This window comes from Tenrec ecaudatus, chromosome 5 (assembly GCF_050624435.1).
Source record: "Tenrec ecaudatus isolate mTenEca1 chromosome 5, mTenEca1.hap1, whole genome shotgun sequence".
Taxonomy (NCBI): Eukaryota; Metazoa; Chordata; class Mammalia; order Afrosoricida; family Tenrecidae; genus Tenrec; species Tenrec ecaudatus.
The window spans coordinates 103903822-103921930 of NC_134534.1; the positions used below are offsets into that span (position 1 = coordinate 103903822).

Sequence of the window (18109 nt, forward strand, 5' to 3'; positions counted from 1 at the left end):
AGGCAGAGGAGAGCCTCTGAGAACCAGCAGGCAGCCACTTGGCACCCACACGGGCACTTACTCTCACTTCTTGTCTACTGTGGAGTGTGCAGCTGTGGTGCCTGTGATTTTGTGAAGGCCAAACCTGAGACCGAGCCGGAAGTCCGCGCGCCTCACGAACTGGGCCCTGCCACCCACCATGGTCTGTGTTCTCTGCTGACTCCCATCATGGGGGCTGGAGGAGAATGCCAGGAGCCACAGCAGGGCCTCTGTGGGTTCCGTGTCTGACATCAGCAACTGCTCAGCCGCAATATCAGCCCATCCGCCAAAGTGAGTGAACAAAAACCAGCTCTCAAAGGCACCTCCATGGGACCTGGAACAGAACCAAAACACATGACAGTGGCCACCTGTTTCCTTATCTTCTCTACTTCTTACAGAGATGCAAATGCTTGTGAAAAGGTGGCTAAAATTGTGCTTAGCCACTAAAGTACAACTTGCAAGGAAGGCAAGTCAGATGCACTCAGGCCAGGGTGCTCCAAGAGATGCCTCTCAAAGACAGGTGACAAACTGGTGTCAGGAGGTGACAAACTGAAATCTGCACATCCAGGGACCCATGTGAGCAAACCCTTTGAGAAAGTGTGGCCCTTGCAGACAGGAAGGTGCAAACTGAGAACTGCAGACGGTGTTCTCTCAGGGTCAGGAAAAGAGGCAGGCTCCCAGGGTACAGAGGGAGCCAAGGAGGGGGATTTGCCCCACCCTTCAGCCATGGCTGCAAGGTTCGTATGTATTTCCTTCTGACAATGCCAGGGCTTTGAACTGGTTCATTCTAGTTTGAACTTCTGCTAAGATTACACACACACTCCTCCCCTACTACAGATAGACTGAAAACCTACATTGTAACAAGATCCCCAAGGGGATGGGGGATGGTGTCTTTATTTTTTTCTTAGAGCCTCAGGTGAATAAGAATCACTTAGAGAACTTATTAAAATTTAGATTCTGATTCTGTAAACCTGGGGTGAAGTGGAAACTCTGAGCACAGGCATGAAGTAGAATGAACCAGTTAGAACCCTGGATTCCACAAAAGATTAGGGTGGTTATTTCGGCAATTAGGAAGTTTAACCAGCCACACTCGGGATTCTTTCTTGTCATCACCTACACATTGAACTTTTGTGACGCTACTTTCTGCCTCATATGGGATTGAGGAATTGCAATCATTGCGGAAAGGGTAGAATCTGATCCAGGTGAGGAACTTCTTGGGTATTTCACATCTCCTCTGGAGAAAAAAGGAGGAGGGTGGACTTTGAGACCACGTGAAGTTGGAACTTCCCTTGTGAATCGGGGGGTATGACTAGCATGTGAGTGTTCAGGACCCCCAGCAGTGACTGTCTTTGCGTGGGTCTGGTTCCACGTCTGTCTGTAGTCCAGGGCATTCCCAAGTGTTAGTTAAGCACTGTCCTCACCTCCCTGGTTCTGATTTTTCTCCCAGCCAGTCTTTCCCCAGAATAAGGAAGACAAGTTCTGAAACCTGGCTTGAGGGTAAGTAAAGGAAGGAAGGATGGGATGAGTATTGTTAGCCTTACTCCCTAGTTCCCGAGAGGAAGAGCAGCCAGTTCAACAGGTGAGTGCTTGAGGCTCCACAAGGCCATGCTATTGGGTTTGGGTGGCAACTTTTCCAAAGCAAGGAACAGGCTGTGCTGTGTCTTTCCACTAGAGCAACCCCAGGAGAGCAAGGGGAGCAGTGGGGCTCTACCGAATCACACCTGGATCAAGCTCAAGACCTACAAAGATGGGATTGGCCACTCTTCTTTTCTACCAGTAACTGAGTGTGTGAGGGTGGGGAGTCCCTGGCTGATTGAGGAAGTGCCTGAACCTGAACTCCTCCCAGCGTGGATCCTACAGTCTAGGTTTAGGCAGGAGCATGAAGCTTCGGTCTATGTTTTGCTTTCAACAGTTAATCAGGAAGGGTGTGTATTGAGGTAACTCTGATCCCCATTTGGTGGCTCGTTCTTTTTGTCAACTCTCAATGTATTATTGTGGGGAATCTTAAAGGGAAGGAGTGACTTACTGGCACCAACAGTGATCATGGAAAAGGAGGCCCACCCACCATCTGTGTGGGCTCGGTGAAAAGACTATGGAGGACTCCAAAAGGAGCGCATGGCCAGTCACCAATAAAGGCAGTAGACCGCAGAGCAATGAAAAAAAATCCTTACATTTCTCCAAAAGCAAGGAAGTTAAGAGGAAGCTCAAGGGTGTAATGTTAAAAAAGACCTTAGCAAAGCCTAAATGGAAATGCTTTTAGGAAACTAAATAATGTAATAGAGTACTTGAGCTTCCAGACTAATACAGACTACAGGGTAAGTCCGGCAATAAAAAAACAGTAGACCACAACCAGTACCAGCCAATAAAAACCCAGTCCATCACAATGTTCTAATCACATTGTGCATAGGGTTGACCTGATGGCAGCAAACAACATTAATAACAGCTACATAATGCTAGAAGTTAATTTATGCTAGAACGGATTTTCTGATTTTGGACAAATATGAGGTTACATTATAATACTGTTACAGTATCACAGACTTTTATTAAACAAAAGCATCAAATTGTTAATAAGAAAAAGAAACATCAAATTGTGAGGCTACTCATTCTTGATGAAGCCTCCATCTAGAACTATCCAGTTAAAAAGGGGTCAATTCCATCCCTCTTTAGCTCGTCCCTGAGGAAGTCTGCGATCTTTAGTTCATGTCACATCAACACGGCAGTTCTGGCATCTTTCAGGGACTCATTTGTGTTTCTTTTCGATGCTGAGTTTGGGAACAAAAAGAAGACTGAGCAGCTGTAAGATCAGGATCATACAGTTTCCCGATTAAATTCTTGTCATGCAGCCCTTCCACCTGATGCAGTACGCAGGCGCACTGTTGTCACAGGGAAAGAAAGGTTCCTCCGAGCGGCTTCCCTGGCCTTTTCATTGCCAGTGCAATCCAAACAGACAGACAGACACTTCTTCCTAAGTAGCCCCCGTGACTGTCTTGTGTCCTTTGAGAAAATCTGTCAAAATGATCCCTTTAGGGGTCCCCCAAATAATCCTGTTTCGAGCTGATCTCACTCCCTAGGACTAGCGGACCGAGCAGACTCCCCTCAGAAACAAGTTTGATTGAGGAGGTTGTGACTGAACCTTGTTTAAGGCATCCTAATGAGGACAAACCAAAGAAATCCCTGAGAGGACTTTTCTGTAGTCATTCACAGATTGCAGACACGTGTTAACACGCTTTATTTGGAATAAACCTTTGTATGTATGAATGGCAATCCTAGTTGCAGTACTTTTTGACACCCTCATATTTATTAAAAAGAAAAGGAGAAATAAGTACTTAGTATTCCATCCTACTAGGCAAGAAGCGTTTACACCCCCGGACCCTAGCGAGATGGAAAAGCCTGAGAGAGACTCCTTCCGTAAGGTGTGGATTCATTCCCAACAGATGGTGCCAATTTTTTCGAGGTATTATTCTTTTCATTATTACACAGGTTCTTCGAAAATGTAAAACCAGGTGCTATTTAGAGCAGTTCCTGTAACAGGTGTAACCCCAAGCATGCCTGCTAATTCTAACGAGCTCAAAAGGAACTACCTGCTGCCATAGTTCCCTCTTGTGATGTCTCTTACCAGCTCGGTGACAGGCACACATCCAGCCATACCTGACCTGTCAGCCCTGTTCAAATGGAAGATGAAGATCAAGAGAAACCACGGATGGAGTTTGCTCACCCATCAGTCTGGCTTTCTACCGTTTCTCTGAGGGTTTCAGAGATGTGTGTCAAGGACCGGTACCAAAGTCGCTGTGGGACATCTGTGGATGGAGCAAAGAGTCAGGAAGGACCAACGAAAAAGAACATCTGCAAGTCAGATGGGGCGAGAGTTCAGGAAAATGCCATTTCTCTGCCTGGTTCCTGGAAGCCACACCACCTATTTGCATGGCGTGCCTAGCCAAAGACATTCTCCGAGCGCCTGGACGGTGCCAACTGCCCTGTGCTCAGCTGTTGACGGAAAGGTTGGTGGTTTGAGCGCACACAGAGGTGCCTCTGAAGATAGAGCTGTGATCTACTTCTGAGAGCACCAGCCACTGAAAACCTGATGGAACAGCTCTCCTCTGAGGCCCATCAGGAGGGTTCCCCGAAGTCAGAGATCAGTGGATGACAATTGGTTGGAGTTTTGTGTATCTCTCTCTTTTACTGGGAAAGAAAGATTTGTAAGGTTTGAGATTGCAGATAAAGACTGCCTACACAGCATCATCCTAGGATTTAGAAATGCTATGTTGGATTTTTTTCTTCTACCTTGCTCTCTATGACTAATAATTAGTTATTTCAAAATAATGGAAATGAATTGAATCAGTGAGCAAATATTGGGAATGGATTGTCCAATTGCCTTCCTGACTGTGATGAATTCAGAATATGATTTCAGGTTGATAGTACAGAAAAAGCCAGAGACTAAAAGTCACATGAGTATCATAGAAACAAATGCCTTTGATTGACTACATTTTGCTGGTTTCACAATTATCCTTTGTTTTTAAACACATTTGAACATGTATGTACCTGCAGTTCTAACCAACATCAGAAAAAAGTTACCACATTTTCATGTAGTGATAGATTTTTAAATTGAATACATCAGAAACTACTGTAAGTGATAGCATAAACCATGACAACTTAACAAATGTTACAGATTTAGGTCACTTATTATCTCTCCTCCTCAGCACTTCCATTAAAATTTGACTTATAGTCTCTTTAAACCATTTTTTATTTTGTTAATGTATTAGGTACTTAGATCTTCATTTCACTTCCCCCTTTATAATCGCAGTTCCTGAATATCCAAGGACTTGTAATTTATGCAAGACTTCACAATGGGCATGAAATATATTTCTGATGAATAAAAGATCACACTATTAAAGATACTTGAATTGGTGAATGTCCCCTTTAGTTTTTCCAAAAGTAATTATCTTTTGGCTATCACTTTGGGCAGCTATTCTAGGACCAGGCTAGAAGACTCTCGTACTTCTCCTTGTACTTGGACATAAATCTAGAAAATTCAAATAAGTGAAAAGGTAAAGAGACTGAGTTCACGACAGACAATACCTTCATCCTTTCTTTATAAATTTCAAATTTTAGTATCTCCAAATACCTTCAGATAGTCACTCAGCTTCTGCCATAGATTACTGTTGGGGTGGCTGGGCTGACAGAAGCGGTATAAAATACCTAGAGAAAGTACTGATTTTTTTCTGTCTTGTTCCATTGTGTCCCCACAGGTTAAAATTTCATAAAACTGTCAACCAGAGACCCCACCTAGCCCTGTCGCCTAGAGCCTTAGGGTCACAAAAGACAGTTGTCAAATGGTATACTTTGGTTAAGAACCTCTATCTTTTCAAGAAAGTAAAAAGTATTTAGAATTTGTAAAATGATCTGAAAGTTTAAATCACCAGCTTTCCTCCAATGAATCTATTTATTCAAGTTGCAGGGGAAAAAGGCAGCAGCAATAGACATAAAATGTTTTAGTCTTTTCCTCTTGGGCCAGAAAGCTGCCCAAAGTGATAGCCAAAAGATAATTACTTTTGGAAAAACTAAAGGGGACATTCACCAATTCAGAGAAACGGTAGCGCTGATGCTGTCCTTCCTGTAGATTCCAAGCTTTTCAGGAAAAGGACGTCGTAATTCTCATCTCAGAAGGATTTCCCAGAGGCGAGCGTACAGATACAGTTAACTGGTCCACACCAGATGAACTAAGGACGGGGTCATGACTGCCCTAACTGAACCTGGCCTATGGGCAAGGCTAGCAGATGGAAACAGGGAAAGCCATGACCTAACACAAATATCTTACTCAATTCTTTCAACAACCTTTCCGGGGTTAGAAGAAATCTTACTCTAAATTTTACTCTTGGCTTTCTTCGTAATTTTAGCAGAAAGAATGAAATACAAATAAATGTACTGTTTTATTCTAACTCAGCCATGTCAGCTTGTTCCTGGCTTCAAAGTAGAGCTGGCTGTTACGAGTTGGGGCGCTGATGTTCCAGAGGTAGAGAGTAAACCCTCACGACAGGCCTTGCTGTTTCTTTTGCTAAGTGATGGTAACTGGAGAGTCAAATACATTCTCATGGCAAGAGCCACAGAAGGGGAGATCCTGGGAGGGAATTATTTTCTTCTTCCCTTTTTATTGAGGATTAGGTAAAGGTTCACAGAGCAGATTATCAGTTATACAGTCAACCATTCATACACATTTTGTTTCAACTCATCCATTGCAAAACCCTCAAGTTACCATCACTTATTCTAGTTCCTCCCTGTTTCATGATTATATTCCTCCTTCTGCCCCACCTCTCTGCCCTCTTGATCTTAAATTTGGTTACAGTATCACAGAGATGGGTTCACTTCTAGCAGTTCCAGACTTGAAGGGTAAGGGCCATAGTCTTGGGGGTCCCATCAGTCTATTATGATTTTGAGTTCTAGTCCACAGTTTTCTTCCACTACATTAAGAACCTCCTACTGTGATCCTTTTCAGAGAAGTTATTAGTGGTAGTTGGGCAACATTTATTTCTTCTGGGGACCCTAGGGTCATTTTGTTCTTGTTACCTGCCTTGAATCAGTCCCCAGCTTATGGTGATTCCCAAGCACAATGAGATCTGTGATCCATAGAATTTCCTATGGCTGATTTTTTTTTGGAAATAGATCACCAAGCCTTTCTATCAAGACCCTCTTAGTCTAGAAGATCCACGGAAACATGCAAAAATCCACTGAGAGATCAGTGGTGGCTGCACAAGGTGCACTTGGCTGGGAATCAAACCGGGGTCTCCTACATGAAAGGCAATAATTCTACCAGAGTTGCCCTGTCCTCAGGGACCTTGGAAATGACAAACCAATTTTGATGCCCTTGTGCTAAGAGAGGAGCTCTGTTGGCAGTGGTGAAGCACTTGGCTTCAAAACCAAAGATAATATGTTTTGAACCCAGGAGGAAAATGTGGCAGTCTGCTCTGGGCCTAGCGGCCTGGGAAACTGGTGCAGCTCTACTCTGTCCTATGGGCCATGGGTTGGCACTGACGCAGTGGCGCTGGGTTTGCTTGCATGCTGCAGATAGTCAGGAGAGGACAAGCTAGGATCTTTCGACGCTCTTGCCCAGACAGCACATAAATATAGGTCAAGTGCACCCTAACTTACCTTTAGGGTGCTGGAGTAGAACCATGACAAGAAACGGAGACGCATAAGGAAAATAGGTCTTCAGTGGAAACTTCAGCTGCAAAAGAACCAAACACATGAGACAGCATGGCGCATCAGGCTCAGAAGAGCTGGTAAAAGACAGACAAAATCTCATCCCTTTGATCTTGAAAGACCCACTAAGTATTAACTTGGTCAAAATGTTTTCATATGATGCTTCCAATAACCTTGTAAATATATTCCAGAAAAATGAAGTTATGCTCCTGATGGCTTTAGATGAGTTCTCTGCCTCTTGTGAACCCATTTCCCTACATACATCTTTCTATTCAGAGTTCTGGTGGCACAGGGCTGCTAACTGCAAGGTCAGCAGTTTGAAACCATAAGCCGCCCTGCCGGAGAAAGATGAAGCTTTCTACTTCCATAGAGAGTACAGTCTTGGAACCCACAGGGGCAGCTCTACCCTGGCCTACAGCGTTGCTATGATTTGAACTCCACTCAATGACAGCGAGACATTTCTAATTAAATGAGAATTGCCAAGTAATATGAGATGTTAAATTTATAGCACGGGTTCTTAACAACAAAAATGCATAAAATAGTAACAGTGCTACTGTACTCTGAGGGTTAAAGTGCTATAGCTACCCATCCCTTCAGAAGGCGGAGAACCTTTGAGCTACTTAAAAAAGTAACCAAAGAAGCCAGTAAGGTAAAATCTAGAAACAGTGAAATGTACAACAGGTGAAATTTTTTTAGTGTAAATCTATGTGACCCCCCTTCCAAAATTAATATATAGAATATCTCTAGTATTCCTTGTGTCTTTTTTATAGTCAATCTGTCCAGTCCACCCTGGCAACTGTTATTTTGATTCTAACACCAGAGATTAGTTTTGCTTGTTCTTGAATTTTATATAAATAGATAGAGTGTGTATTTTGCCAATATTTAAATTATAGCCATATCATTGTATTTTAGAAGTTCATTCTTTTAAAATAAATATTATTCTAAAAGAGTAAGTGTCACAGCTCTTTTAGAATCTGTCTAGCAGGTTTTCTGGTTTTCCCGGAAACCCCCCCCCCCCACACCAGTAAAACAGTTATTTAACAACAACAATAACAAAAGTCGCTGGATGAACATACCCTTCTCTGTTTGTTCATTGTCCTGTTGACAGACATTTGGGTTGGTTCCATGAATAAAACTTTTCATAAAGCTTTTATGAATAAAACTGCAATAAATGCTTTTATTTGTTTCTTTTAAAAGAAGTATCTTCGTTTCTCTTAGTAAATATAGGAGAGGAATCGCTGGCCCAAACAGTAGATCTAGTAACTTGGCTTAACTCAGTAATTTGCTTGCTTAAGTTTCTAAGAAACTGCCATACAGTTTTCCAAAGCAGTTGTACCCTTTTACACTGTCACCAGCAACGGGCGAAAGTTTCACGAACTGGACAAACTCTTCAGCATTTGGTATTATCAAGCTTACTAGCTGTTTTAATGACTGCAAAAAGCTTACTTCACTGTGATTTTACTACTGTAGATTTAATTATTGTCAAATGGTACAGAACAGTTTTTATGTTTTTGCCTATTTATAGAACTTGGTTCAAATATATATTCAAAAATCTCATTTTTTAAAATTGAGCCATTTCTTAAACATTCCTAAGACATCTTGGTAATTCTGGATACAGATTCTCTGTATCATTTCAAAATGGGTACTATAACATTTTCTTGTAGATGTGACTGGTCAGAAAGACCATATCAGATGACTGCCTGGAGGGGCAAGGCATGACTCAATCAATCATGTCTATGCATTGAGGCCCCAATCATGCCTACATAATGGAGCCAATAAAAATTGTGAACACACACCCTCCAAGAGCTTCCTGGCTGGGAAAGATAGTCGATGCATGTGGGACACGGGAACCCTCCCACACACCTCACTCTGTGCCTCTCTTTATTTGCATCCTTTTTCAAGACCTGCTTTGCCACACTACTGGAGTATACATTGCTTGAGCTGGAGACTGTCAGACCCTGTCATCTGGCTGACTATTGGTGACCGGCTGTTTGCTGCCTGTGGCTGAATTGCTCTACAGAGGACTCAATCTTCATCAAGTTCTTAATCAAATCAATCAATCTTAATCAATCTTAATCAAACTTAATCAAGTTCTCTTCCCCACCTCCTGTCCGGACGCCTGACGAACCTGCTTGTTCTCTTTCTCCAGCGCATCTAGGAAGCCTCGTGTGAACACCTGAAGCGCAGCCACTACTTCTGGGGCTCCGTCGGTCTCCAGGAGTGCACACCTGGGCAACAGAAAAGTCAGATGACGACAGGGCGCACGAGTGCTGTAGCACCACAGGAATATGAGCTGTGAAAGGGAAGGGTGGAAAAAGGCTTGAGCAGAATGTCCACTCACCAGATTTCCACCCACATGTGAAGCAGGAGCTCCGTCACTCCCTTTCCCCCAGAGCCTGAATTCCACTGCACATAACTTTCCTTCTTGTTGTGTAATTTAGGAAACCCTGCCCTTAGGCCTGGATGGTTTTTACAAAGATGTGGGTACTATTTGCCTGGACACACAGTGTCAAGTAACACCCTGCTTTTGCAGGCAGAGGAGGAGTTGCCCAGAAGAGGTCGGTGACTCACTCATGTTCACCCAGCAAAGTGCAGAAGAATCTGAAGGTACACAGCTGGCTGTCATGCATTGTCACATAGCAAAGCATAGACTCAAATTTTCCTCAGTCTCAAACACAAAAGGCATTGGACTTATTTCCATGCTCATCTAACTTTAAGTTGCTAATAAGTCTTGATACCAGCAGCCCATGTGCTGGATTATTTACTGTTGTAATAATTTTTCCTGGGGTTGGCTCCTATGTGGGGAAAGGGCATGTTGGGGGCAGAGTCCTGGATGCACTGGCACCCACACAGGGGCTACAAGCACTTGCTGGGGCACAAGCTCCCCGGGGGTTCCAGGACTCCATGTTTATGACATCCATTAAGTGCCCGCCTGCCTCAGTCCAACCTGACACCCAGCCCTCTGCTCAGTGTTCTGTCACACGAAGTCCAATTCACTTCTCTGGCTTTTTCAAAATAAAAGTTTATATACTTTGGGGCAAATACGTGCAACTTGTTATGTCTTTGGGGAGAGAGATCTGTTATGAATGGTTTTATTTTCCTTGGGTTTCCATTGTTTAAGATCCTTTAAGAAGACTGGTTAGCCCCCATGTGGTGAAGAGAATATACTGCTCCTTTTTTTCTGAGCGGAGAAAACCACTGCATGAATATTTAATTCAGTTGTGCTCTTCTATGATGATTATTACAATTTTTAAAAGGTTGGAAAAAGGCCATTATCTTGTCTTCATTTTAGTGTGTTGGCTTTGAAATATACATCGACCTTCGAATTTACCCGAAGGTTGAGAAGAAATAAAAAATACTCATTTCCTCATGAGAACAGAATTTTCTGTCCAGGTTTGGAACTCGAGCATTTTCAGAAGGTGCCTCTGCTGAATGGCCTCAAATGTACCTGAAGACCTCGTCCACGGTTCTGAAGAGGGCAGGGTGACAGGCTGCTTGAGGCTGCAAAGGAAAAGACAAGAACTTAAACTGCCGCAAGCGTCTCATTTAAAATGGCTCCCTACTTCCAAGTGTGAGAATTGTGCACAACTGCCTGTGACGGCACACCCATGCTTCTTCCCTGGGAAGGGCCCTGCATGTGCATATGAACAGCGTTCCTCCTGGGCAGGGGCTATGGAAAGGCTTCATTCCCTCCTATGTTCTTCTGTATGCTCCCATGTTCTTAAGTCGTCTGATCTAGAAGAAAGGCTTGATAAATACCAGGGAAAATGAAGACCCTTCTGTCAGAATGCCACAGGAAGACAGTCGTCTGTGCCGCGAGGTACACTGACTCTGCCTGAGTGTCCTACCTTGTGGGAAACAAAGATTTCTCCCAAATTGTCTCCTCCAAATATATGGCAAACCCAAGATGCTGCTTTCTACACATGGTAAATGGCTGTACACTAGTTCATTGAATGTAGGTCAGAGGTTATTCTCCTTAAGGGTATCTAGAGCAACCAGACTGTATAGTCTGACTCACCCAAAGTAGGGCCCACTCCCTTCTGATATTGTTCTCTTGAAAGAACTCCCAAAGGCAAGCCCTGGACCACTCAAGGACGACTAAGGTTAGGCTACTATATTGAGTCTAGGGTCAACCCATCTTGCCACATATGTACCCCTATTCTCTCTCTTTAGTATTGTGTGTACACCCCTAGGCCATCCCCCTCCTATTGCCTGTATTGTCTATGTTACAACTCCTTCTCATGAAGTACATTGTTATCTGCAATTAGGGGGCTTGCATGCCCCCAAAGATATATAAGCTTTGGTTAGAAATAAAACCTCATGAGAGCTCTCTCCTGCCCTCTTGTCCCCCACCTCCATGTGTATTACTAAGAGGAGCTGAGGTAAGCGTGCTACCATAAAATGTGTCTGACTTCTTTATTTTACTCTCTCCCATCGCTTCCTATTCTCTATGACTTTACTATGATCTTTAAATATTTTAACCATACAATTGCGCCTACCGAATCCATGAATAGTTGTGGGGGGCTGGCTTCTCCCACACTACCTCAAGTGGCTCAGAAGTACCCCAGCATCAAGCCTGGGCCTGCTATAGTTTTCTTTCTGCTTCTGACATAATGAAGGTCCCTGAGTGTGTTTACTAACTAACCTAAGGTTAGTGAGTCAAACCCACCCAGTGGTACTGTGGAAGAAAGGCCTACTGACCTGCTTCCATGGAAGCTACAGTCAAGAAAACCCACTCCATGGCACATGGGATCCCATGCGCCAGAATAGACTCCACAGCAGAGGACCTGGAGTTTTGTTTGACATGTAACGAGTGCTTAATAATGTAGAATTACTACTCCAGAAAGCACCGGCTTTTACCATAGTGGAGTAAATATCATCACATTTCAGAGCTCTATACATTTAACCATTTAAATGATTTAGGATGAAAAAGGAATGACAAAAAATGATGCTGTCATCTTGAATGATGAGAGCTGTCAAATTTATCCCTTGACTCTTTCTGTGACAGGCTGCAAGGGGGTGTGCATCCAAAAGTTAGTGGGCGAAGGCCATTTCTACAGGGCAATTTCTCGAGGAATAATATACTTTCCTTCAGAATTAATTTTCCATAGCTCCTTTAGCAAGAAAAAGAAAACAGGATAGGCATTCCTTCTCAAGTATTCTGGAAGGAGGGGTGGTGCCTATTTCCACAAGGTCTCCCAGTCTAGTTGGGGTGGACACGTTGTAACATTGAACGTGCGCCCTCTAGTGTTCATACTCCCACACTGTAGATGGCCACAGAAAGCAACCAGGTTAAGTTTGGCCTTCCGAAACATCAGGGAGCTGGGGTTGGGGTTGGGGTGAAGAGCGGGTGTTAGGGAACACATAGGAACACAAACTAGAATGTAAATAATTCCACAAGGATATGAGGTGATCTGAGACAAAGTTAGAAAATTTAAAAAGTGAGTAAAAGAAGAAAAACAACTTTCTCAAGCCTTTTTCATCTATTACCATAAAGGATAGTTTTCTGAAAAAGGGTGAGGGTGGCGTAACTACAGGTAAAAGGAGAAGTTCAGGAAGCATAGATTTTTCTTTTATAGACTATTTTCTGGCAGCTCAAACACTATGCGCAGAGAAATGATGTTCATTTCCCTAGTGCAGCTATGCTCAGAATACCACAGGAACTTGAAGACCATATCCAGGGCTCCAGTTGGGTGGCAGGCCCTGGCTACGTGGGCAGGGAGGGGTAGAATCCGTCTCAGTTTCTCTACTCTTTCTCTGAGAGCTTTTTGGAGATCAGCTTGGTGCTCGTCTTTCTCTCACTGGTGCTTCCTTTTGTGTCCATTCTGCTCTTTTTAAACAAAGTTTTATTAGCATATTATTCTCATGGCATACAATTGAACAGTTCAATCATGTTAAGAAGCATTGTGTAATCATCATCACCGATTTCAGAACATTTACTTCTTTCTTGTACTCGTTGTTACCTCCCTATTTCCTCCATCCTCCCCCTGCCATGTCCCTAGGTAACTTATTAAACCAGTTACTGTCTCTGTAGACTTACTTCTACATACAGAGACTCACAGAAAGCAAGTGATGGCGTTTAAAGCACGTCCTTGGCTGATATGATTTCATTAAAATAACAATGGGACTGGGTTCCAAATGGGCTTAAATCTAGATACAGAGCCTTGGACCCTCACCATAACGAGGCCATTGCAAGAAATCAACTGCTGGGAAGCTATTCCTCCAGTTCCCCTCCCAGCCTGGTAGTCAGTCCCCACAGTGTGCCCAAGTCTTCCAAGCCAATAACCTCCAGGGCTGAGGGAAGGGCCTGAGATGTGCCTACAGAACTCACAGGTTGACTGTTCATAACGTGGCGCCCTGGTGGCATGGTGGTCATTCACTGGCTGCTAACCACAGCTCCACGTTTGAAGCCCCCAGCTGCGGCTCCTTGGGAGAAAGGCGAGGCTGGCTGCTGCCACCGAGCTGCAGTCATGGGAACCCGCAGGGCCGTGGGCCCTGTCCTAGAAAGTCACTGGGGTCACATAGACTTGAGGGCAGTAGGTTTGGTTTTCTTCTTTATGTTCATAACAAAATGTCTTCTTTAAAAAAAACATGATCTTTTAAGATTCAACAGTGAACTCCTTATTGAATAAAAAATAATTTGCTTAAAATTCTACTTATACGGCCGCTTTGCAGACGCCGCCGCCTGAACCTGTAGTCTTGTCTGGTCCTGCTGTGCCCAGCCATGGTCAACCCTACTGTGTTTTTCGACATAGCCGCCGACGGCGAGCCCCTCGGCCGCGTTTCTTTCGAGCTGTTTGCAGACAAAGTTCCAAAGACAGCAGAAAACTTCCGCGCTCTGAGCACTGGGGAGAAAGGTTTTGGTTACAAAGGTTCCTGCTTCCACAGAATCATTCCAGGGTTTATGTGCCAGGGTGGTGACTTCACACGCCATAATGGCACTGGTGGCAAGTCCAACTATGGAGAGAAATTTGAAGATGAGAACTTCATCCTGAAGCACACAGGTCCTGGCATCCTGTCTATGGCAAATGCTGGACCCAATACGAACGGTTCCCAGTTTTTTATCTGCACCGCTAAGACTGAATGGTTGGATGGCAAGCACGTGGTCTTTGGTAAGGTGAAAGAAGGCATGAACATTGTGGAAGCCATGGAGCGTTGTGGTTCCAAGAATGGCAAGACCAGCAAGAAGATCACCATTGCTGACTGTGGACAACTCTAATTAAATGTGATCAGAATTTTCTGTTTCATCTTAAGCACCAGACCATTCCTTGTGTAGCTTGGGAAATCACCCTTCTCTTCCCAATGTGCTTGCAGTATCGTTTAATCTTGTGCTCTCACTCCAGTTCTTCGAGTTTCCTACTTTCCTTAATCTCCCTGAGTTCAGCTGGAAAGCAGAGTTAAGTTTATGATTATGAAATAAAAGATAAACAATTAAAAAAATCTACTTATACAAAACTTTCAAGTCTATCACATAAAGTTAAGTCACCTTTATGAATATGTATGTTTCATTATGGCGTGTTCTTTCCAAATACTAAACATGAAATTACAAATACTCCTCCCTATACATTTTAGGATTTAGTTTGTACCCAAACATTCAAGTTTCTTTCAACAAATTTGAGCTTGGAAAAACTATTTTTTCTTTTTAATCTTTACCAGATGTTGTTTATACTAAAAGCAATTTTCCCCCAAGTATGCCTTAATGCAATTATTGTTTAATTAGTGATAAATCTGTCATTCCTGGACTTAAAGAAAACCTGTCAAAAATACTTTTGTGTTTTAAATATACTCTCGCTCTGTGAGAATGCTAAGTTAATAGAAGGGGGGCCTGGGGTAGAATGGGGAGGCCTAGCTCCTGAAGCTGAACAAGAGTCAACCCACTGGAAAGCTCTGCAGGGCCCTCCCTACTGCTCCCAGCTCAGTCGCTCAGTGGCAAGGCCCAACCCCAGTTCTGAGTCAACTGAAGCTCCTTTGTATTTTTCCCTATCCCTTCAACTTGGACTGGTGGCAAAGTCCTACGTTCCCAACAGTAAATACCAAACTTGGAATCCTGGCCCCTTTCCTTGTAGACAGAGCTGGGTGATCTGGTGCCCCCCTGAGGTCGATGCTGGGAAGTGTAACTGTTATCTGGAAATGGTATCTTTACCTATCAACTACTTACATAAACCACCACTACGCTTTCCCATTCTCCTGAGGCTCAATGGAGGTTGTTAGTTTTTCCAGATTTTGTTACAGTGCACACATTGCACTAAAGAGCTCTAAAAGAAAATGCTTTCAGGGAGGCTAATGCAAAAGGAGAAAAAGAAAGCTCCAGAACCTCAGTGAAAAGTCATTCAACCACAGAGTTCAGAGCGAATTCTTCTTTACTCAGGGGGAATGGTATGCCACAGTGTTGTGAACATGAAGGTTGTTTTGTTTTGCTTTCTGGAGTGGCTCCAGTAGGCAAAGAGGAAGGTTACATCCTATCTCCTCTTAAGGAGGACACAGACAGCACTGAGCTATCTGGGTACTCAACATTCTGTATTTGGGAACAAGAAAAATCTCAAGCCACTCTGAAGACACTTAGCTAGGAGAGAATGCTAGCAGTGTTCTCCTAGAAACCGATGAAAGAAAAATAGCCCTCCCTCCCTGGTGCCTCTCCTGTCTCCCTCCTCTGCTCCTGCTCTGCCCTCAGCAAGGAGGTTTACAGACAGAGGAGCATCTCCTCAGACTCAGCCTGCGTGTCAGGTGGCATGTGGGACCGGCCAAGGAGAGAGAATGCAGGGCCTGGCAGGAAGCCAGGAGGCGGCCAAGCACAGTGCTACCTACCACCTGGCCAGCACTTTCCACTGAAATATGGAATCCAGACAGTAACTTTCTGCACTGGACAAGTCGAATCACTACTGGGAAGCACAGCATCCTTTGCTTTAGGGCCAGCCATGGAAAATTAGCAGTGCCCAGAACGCTGAATAATTAGCAAATGTCTGTCACTGTTTTCCTGACATCAATTTCAAGGTCAGATTGGGAACTATGGACTATAATCTCCCAGGGCCTGAGGCTTCAAGAGAAACATTGGACAGCCTACTTTTTCAAAGAAGAGGTCTGCACATCAACACCAAACATGGAGTTCCCACCGTACTTAGATTAAAACAAACTCACTGCCACGGAGTTAAATCCTACTCACAGCAACCTTTAGGATGAAATAGAACTGTTCCTTTGGGTTTTGAGACTGTATATCTTCAGGGGAGTAGAAAGCCTCATCTTTCTCCCTCAGAACAGATGGTGAGTTTGAACAGCCGACCTTGTGGTTGGCATCCCAGTGCTTATCCTACAGTGCCATCAAGTCTCTTGACTTATTTCAGAGTTATCAACTACGGTAGGCAGCCAGGGAACTTAGAATGGTGCAGCCCATGCAGCCAAAGGGTGAACTTCAAAAGTCAACAGGTGTTTGGCAACATATTTTTATTTTACAAGCCAAATACCTGTGGACTCATTTAGCGTTTGGTGGCACTGCATCACCTCCTTATTATTCAGAATCTTAAGGGAAAGTAGTAGGTCTCCAAGTCCCCAAGAGGCCAAAGGGTACTGGAGAGGTTATCGGGCTTTGTACAACAGCTTCCACCCATTTACCTTTTGTTTTAGTTAAATTTTGGTAACTATAGACTTTCCAGTAATAATCCTGGATGGAAACATAATTAATGGTGTTCCATACAAAGTACAAGTTACTTAGACCATCACGCTTTAATTACTCTCAAAATCCAAATATAATATAATAGGTATCACATTTCTCCTGGAGGGGTGCATGGCTGTCTGGTGTTACCTGAGTTGCAGCTGTCTCCCTGATGCCTCTGGACAGTGCTGTCACAGCACCCAGATACTGTGCGGTGATAGTGAATCAGTTGATGCAATTAGGAAGTAGTTCTTCAGGTTACCTGCCTAATCACAAAGTTGTGTCATAGCCTCAGTCCAGCCTGCCTGGCTTCCCAGCACTGTGGGGCCTGCCATGGCTGTGAGCTGATCCACACCCATCAAGGGCCCCAGCTCCCCATCTGCACTGCAATTACCTCCCTGAACCATAAGGCAGAGAGGTCACATCCTGAAAACGCCACAATCAATTATACCAAATCATCCCCTCTAGGATATCCCTTTAGCCACACTGAAGCTAGCTCTGAATCTCCCCCCACAGGATCCTGATAAGTGCTTTTGGTGCAAAGCTGTTTGAGTGAGGGGGTGGTTTTAAACTATGAACCAGAAGCTGAAGACCGCATGGTGTGATGCTCACTGGGAGTGTCTGCTGCTGCTTCACTAGTGCACAGGGAAGCCCAGGGCCCAAGTTCCACAGGCCAGAAGGGCAGGGAGTGGGCACAGGGGAGGACCCAAGGATCTCTAACAGGTTTCAGAATCAAGCCAATTTAGACAAGCCAGTGAGGCTTAACTTTTTCACTATAGAGAAGACATAAAGATATTTTTAATATGGACCCCAAAAGCAAAGACATAGCCAGTTAGTGTAAATTCACACTGCAGAGCACCAGAGAAGATCGCCTTACAGCAGGCAATAAAATGAAAATAGAAAAAAATGTTATGAAGAAAATAGTGCTTAGGGGAGATCGAAGCAATACCATACACACAATTCCCTTGTTACATTTTATTTCAGAGCATCATGGGCCACAAAAAATTACCTCGGGGGCTGCATACGGCCCATGGCTGCCAGTTTGACACCTGCCTTACATTATTGAATAAGTGTTTAAATTAGAAAGACAGAGACATAAACAGTTGTTCTTGGGAGGCACTGCAGGGGCCTTTGTTCATTTTATTTGAATTTCATTGTAATTGTTTTTAAATGTGACACGTGTTTTATTCCTTGCCTTTATTCCTGCACCATTTTGGAATGGTAAAGTTAAATTGTAATTACCCTCTTTGG

General features: G+C 43.8%; 1 protein-coding gene, 1 non-coding gene and 1 pseudogene across 4 annotated transcripts in view; 2 read left to right on the forward strand and 1 right to left on the reverse strand.

Moving 5' to 3' along the window:
- Nucleotides 1-18109, reverse strand: part of FANCC (FA complementation group C) — a 375212-nt gene that overhangs the window by 17395 nt on the left and 339708 nt on the right. For 2 of the 3 annotated variants that reach the window (XM_075549791.1, XM_075549792.1), the window contains exons 9-13: nucleotides 10661-10713; nucleotides 9317-9440; nucleotides 7162-7237; nucleotides 3734-3815; nucleotides 178-352 (exon numbers count right to left, since the gene is read on the reverse strand). In XM_075549791.1, coding sequence (XP_075405906.1) covers nucleotides 178-352; nucleotides 3734-3815; nucleotides 7162-7237; nucleotides 9317-9440; nucleotides 10661-10713 — 510 coding nt within the window. The remainder of the gene's footprint in view (nucleotides 1-177; nucleotides 353-3733; nucleotides 3816-7161; nucleotides 7238-9316; nucleotides 9441-10660; nucleotides 10714-18109) is intronic. The other variant, XM_075549793.1, reaches the window with a different exon arrangement.
- On the forward strand, nucleotides 8164-8224 carry LOC142449557 (U7 small nuclear RNA). Its single transcript, XR_012784705.1, has one exon. It is a non-coding gene; the product is annotated as a U7 small nuclear RNA (small nuclear RNA).
- LOC142448188 (peptidyl-prolyl cis-trans isomerase A pseudogene) lies at nucleotides 13880-14465 on the forward strand (annotated as a pseudogene).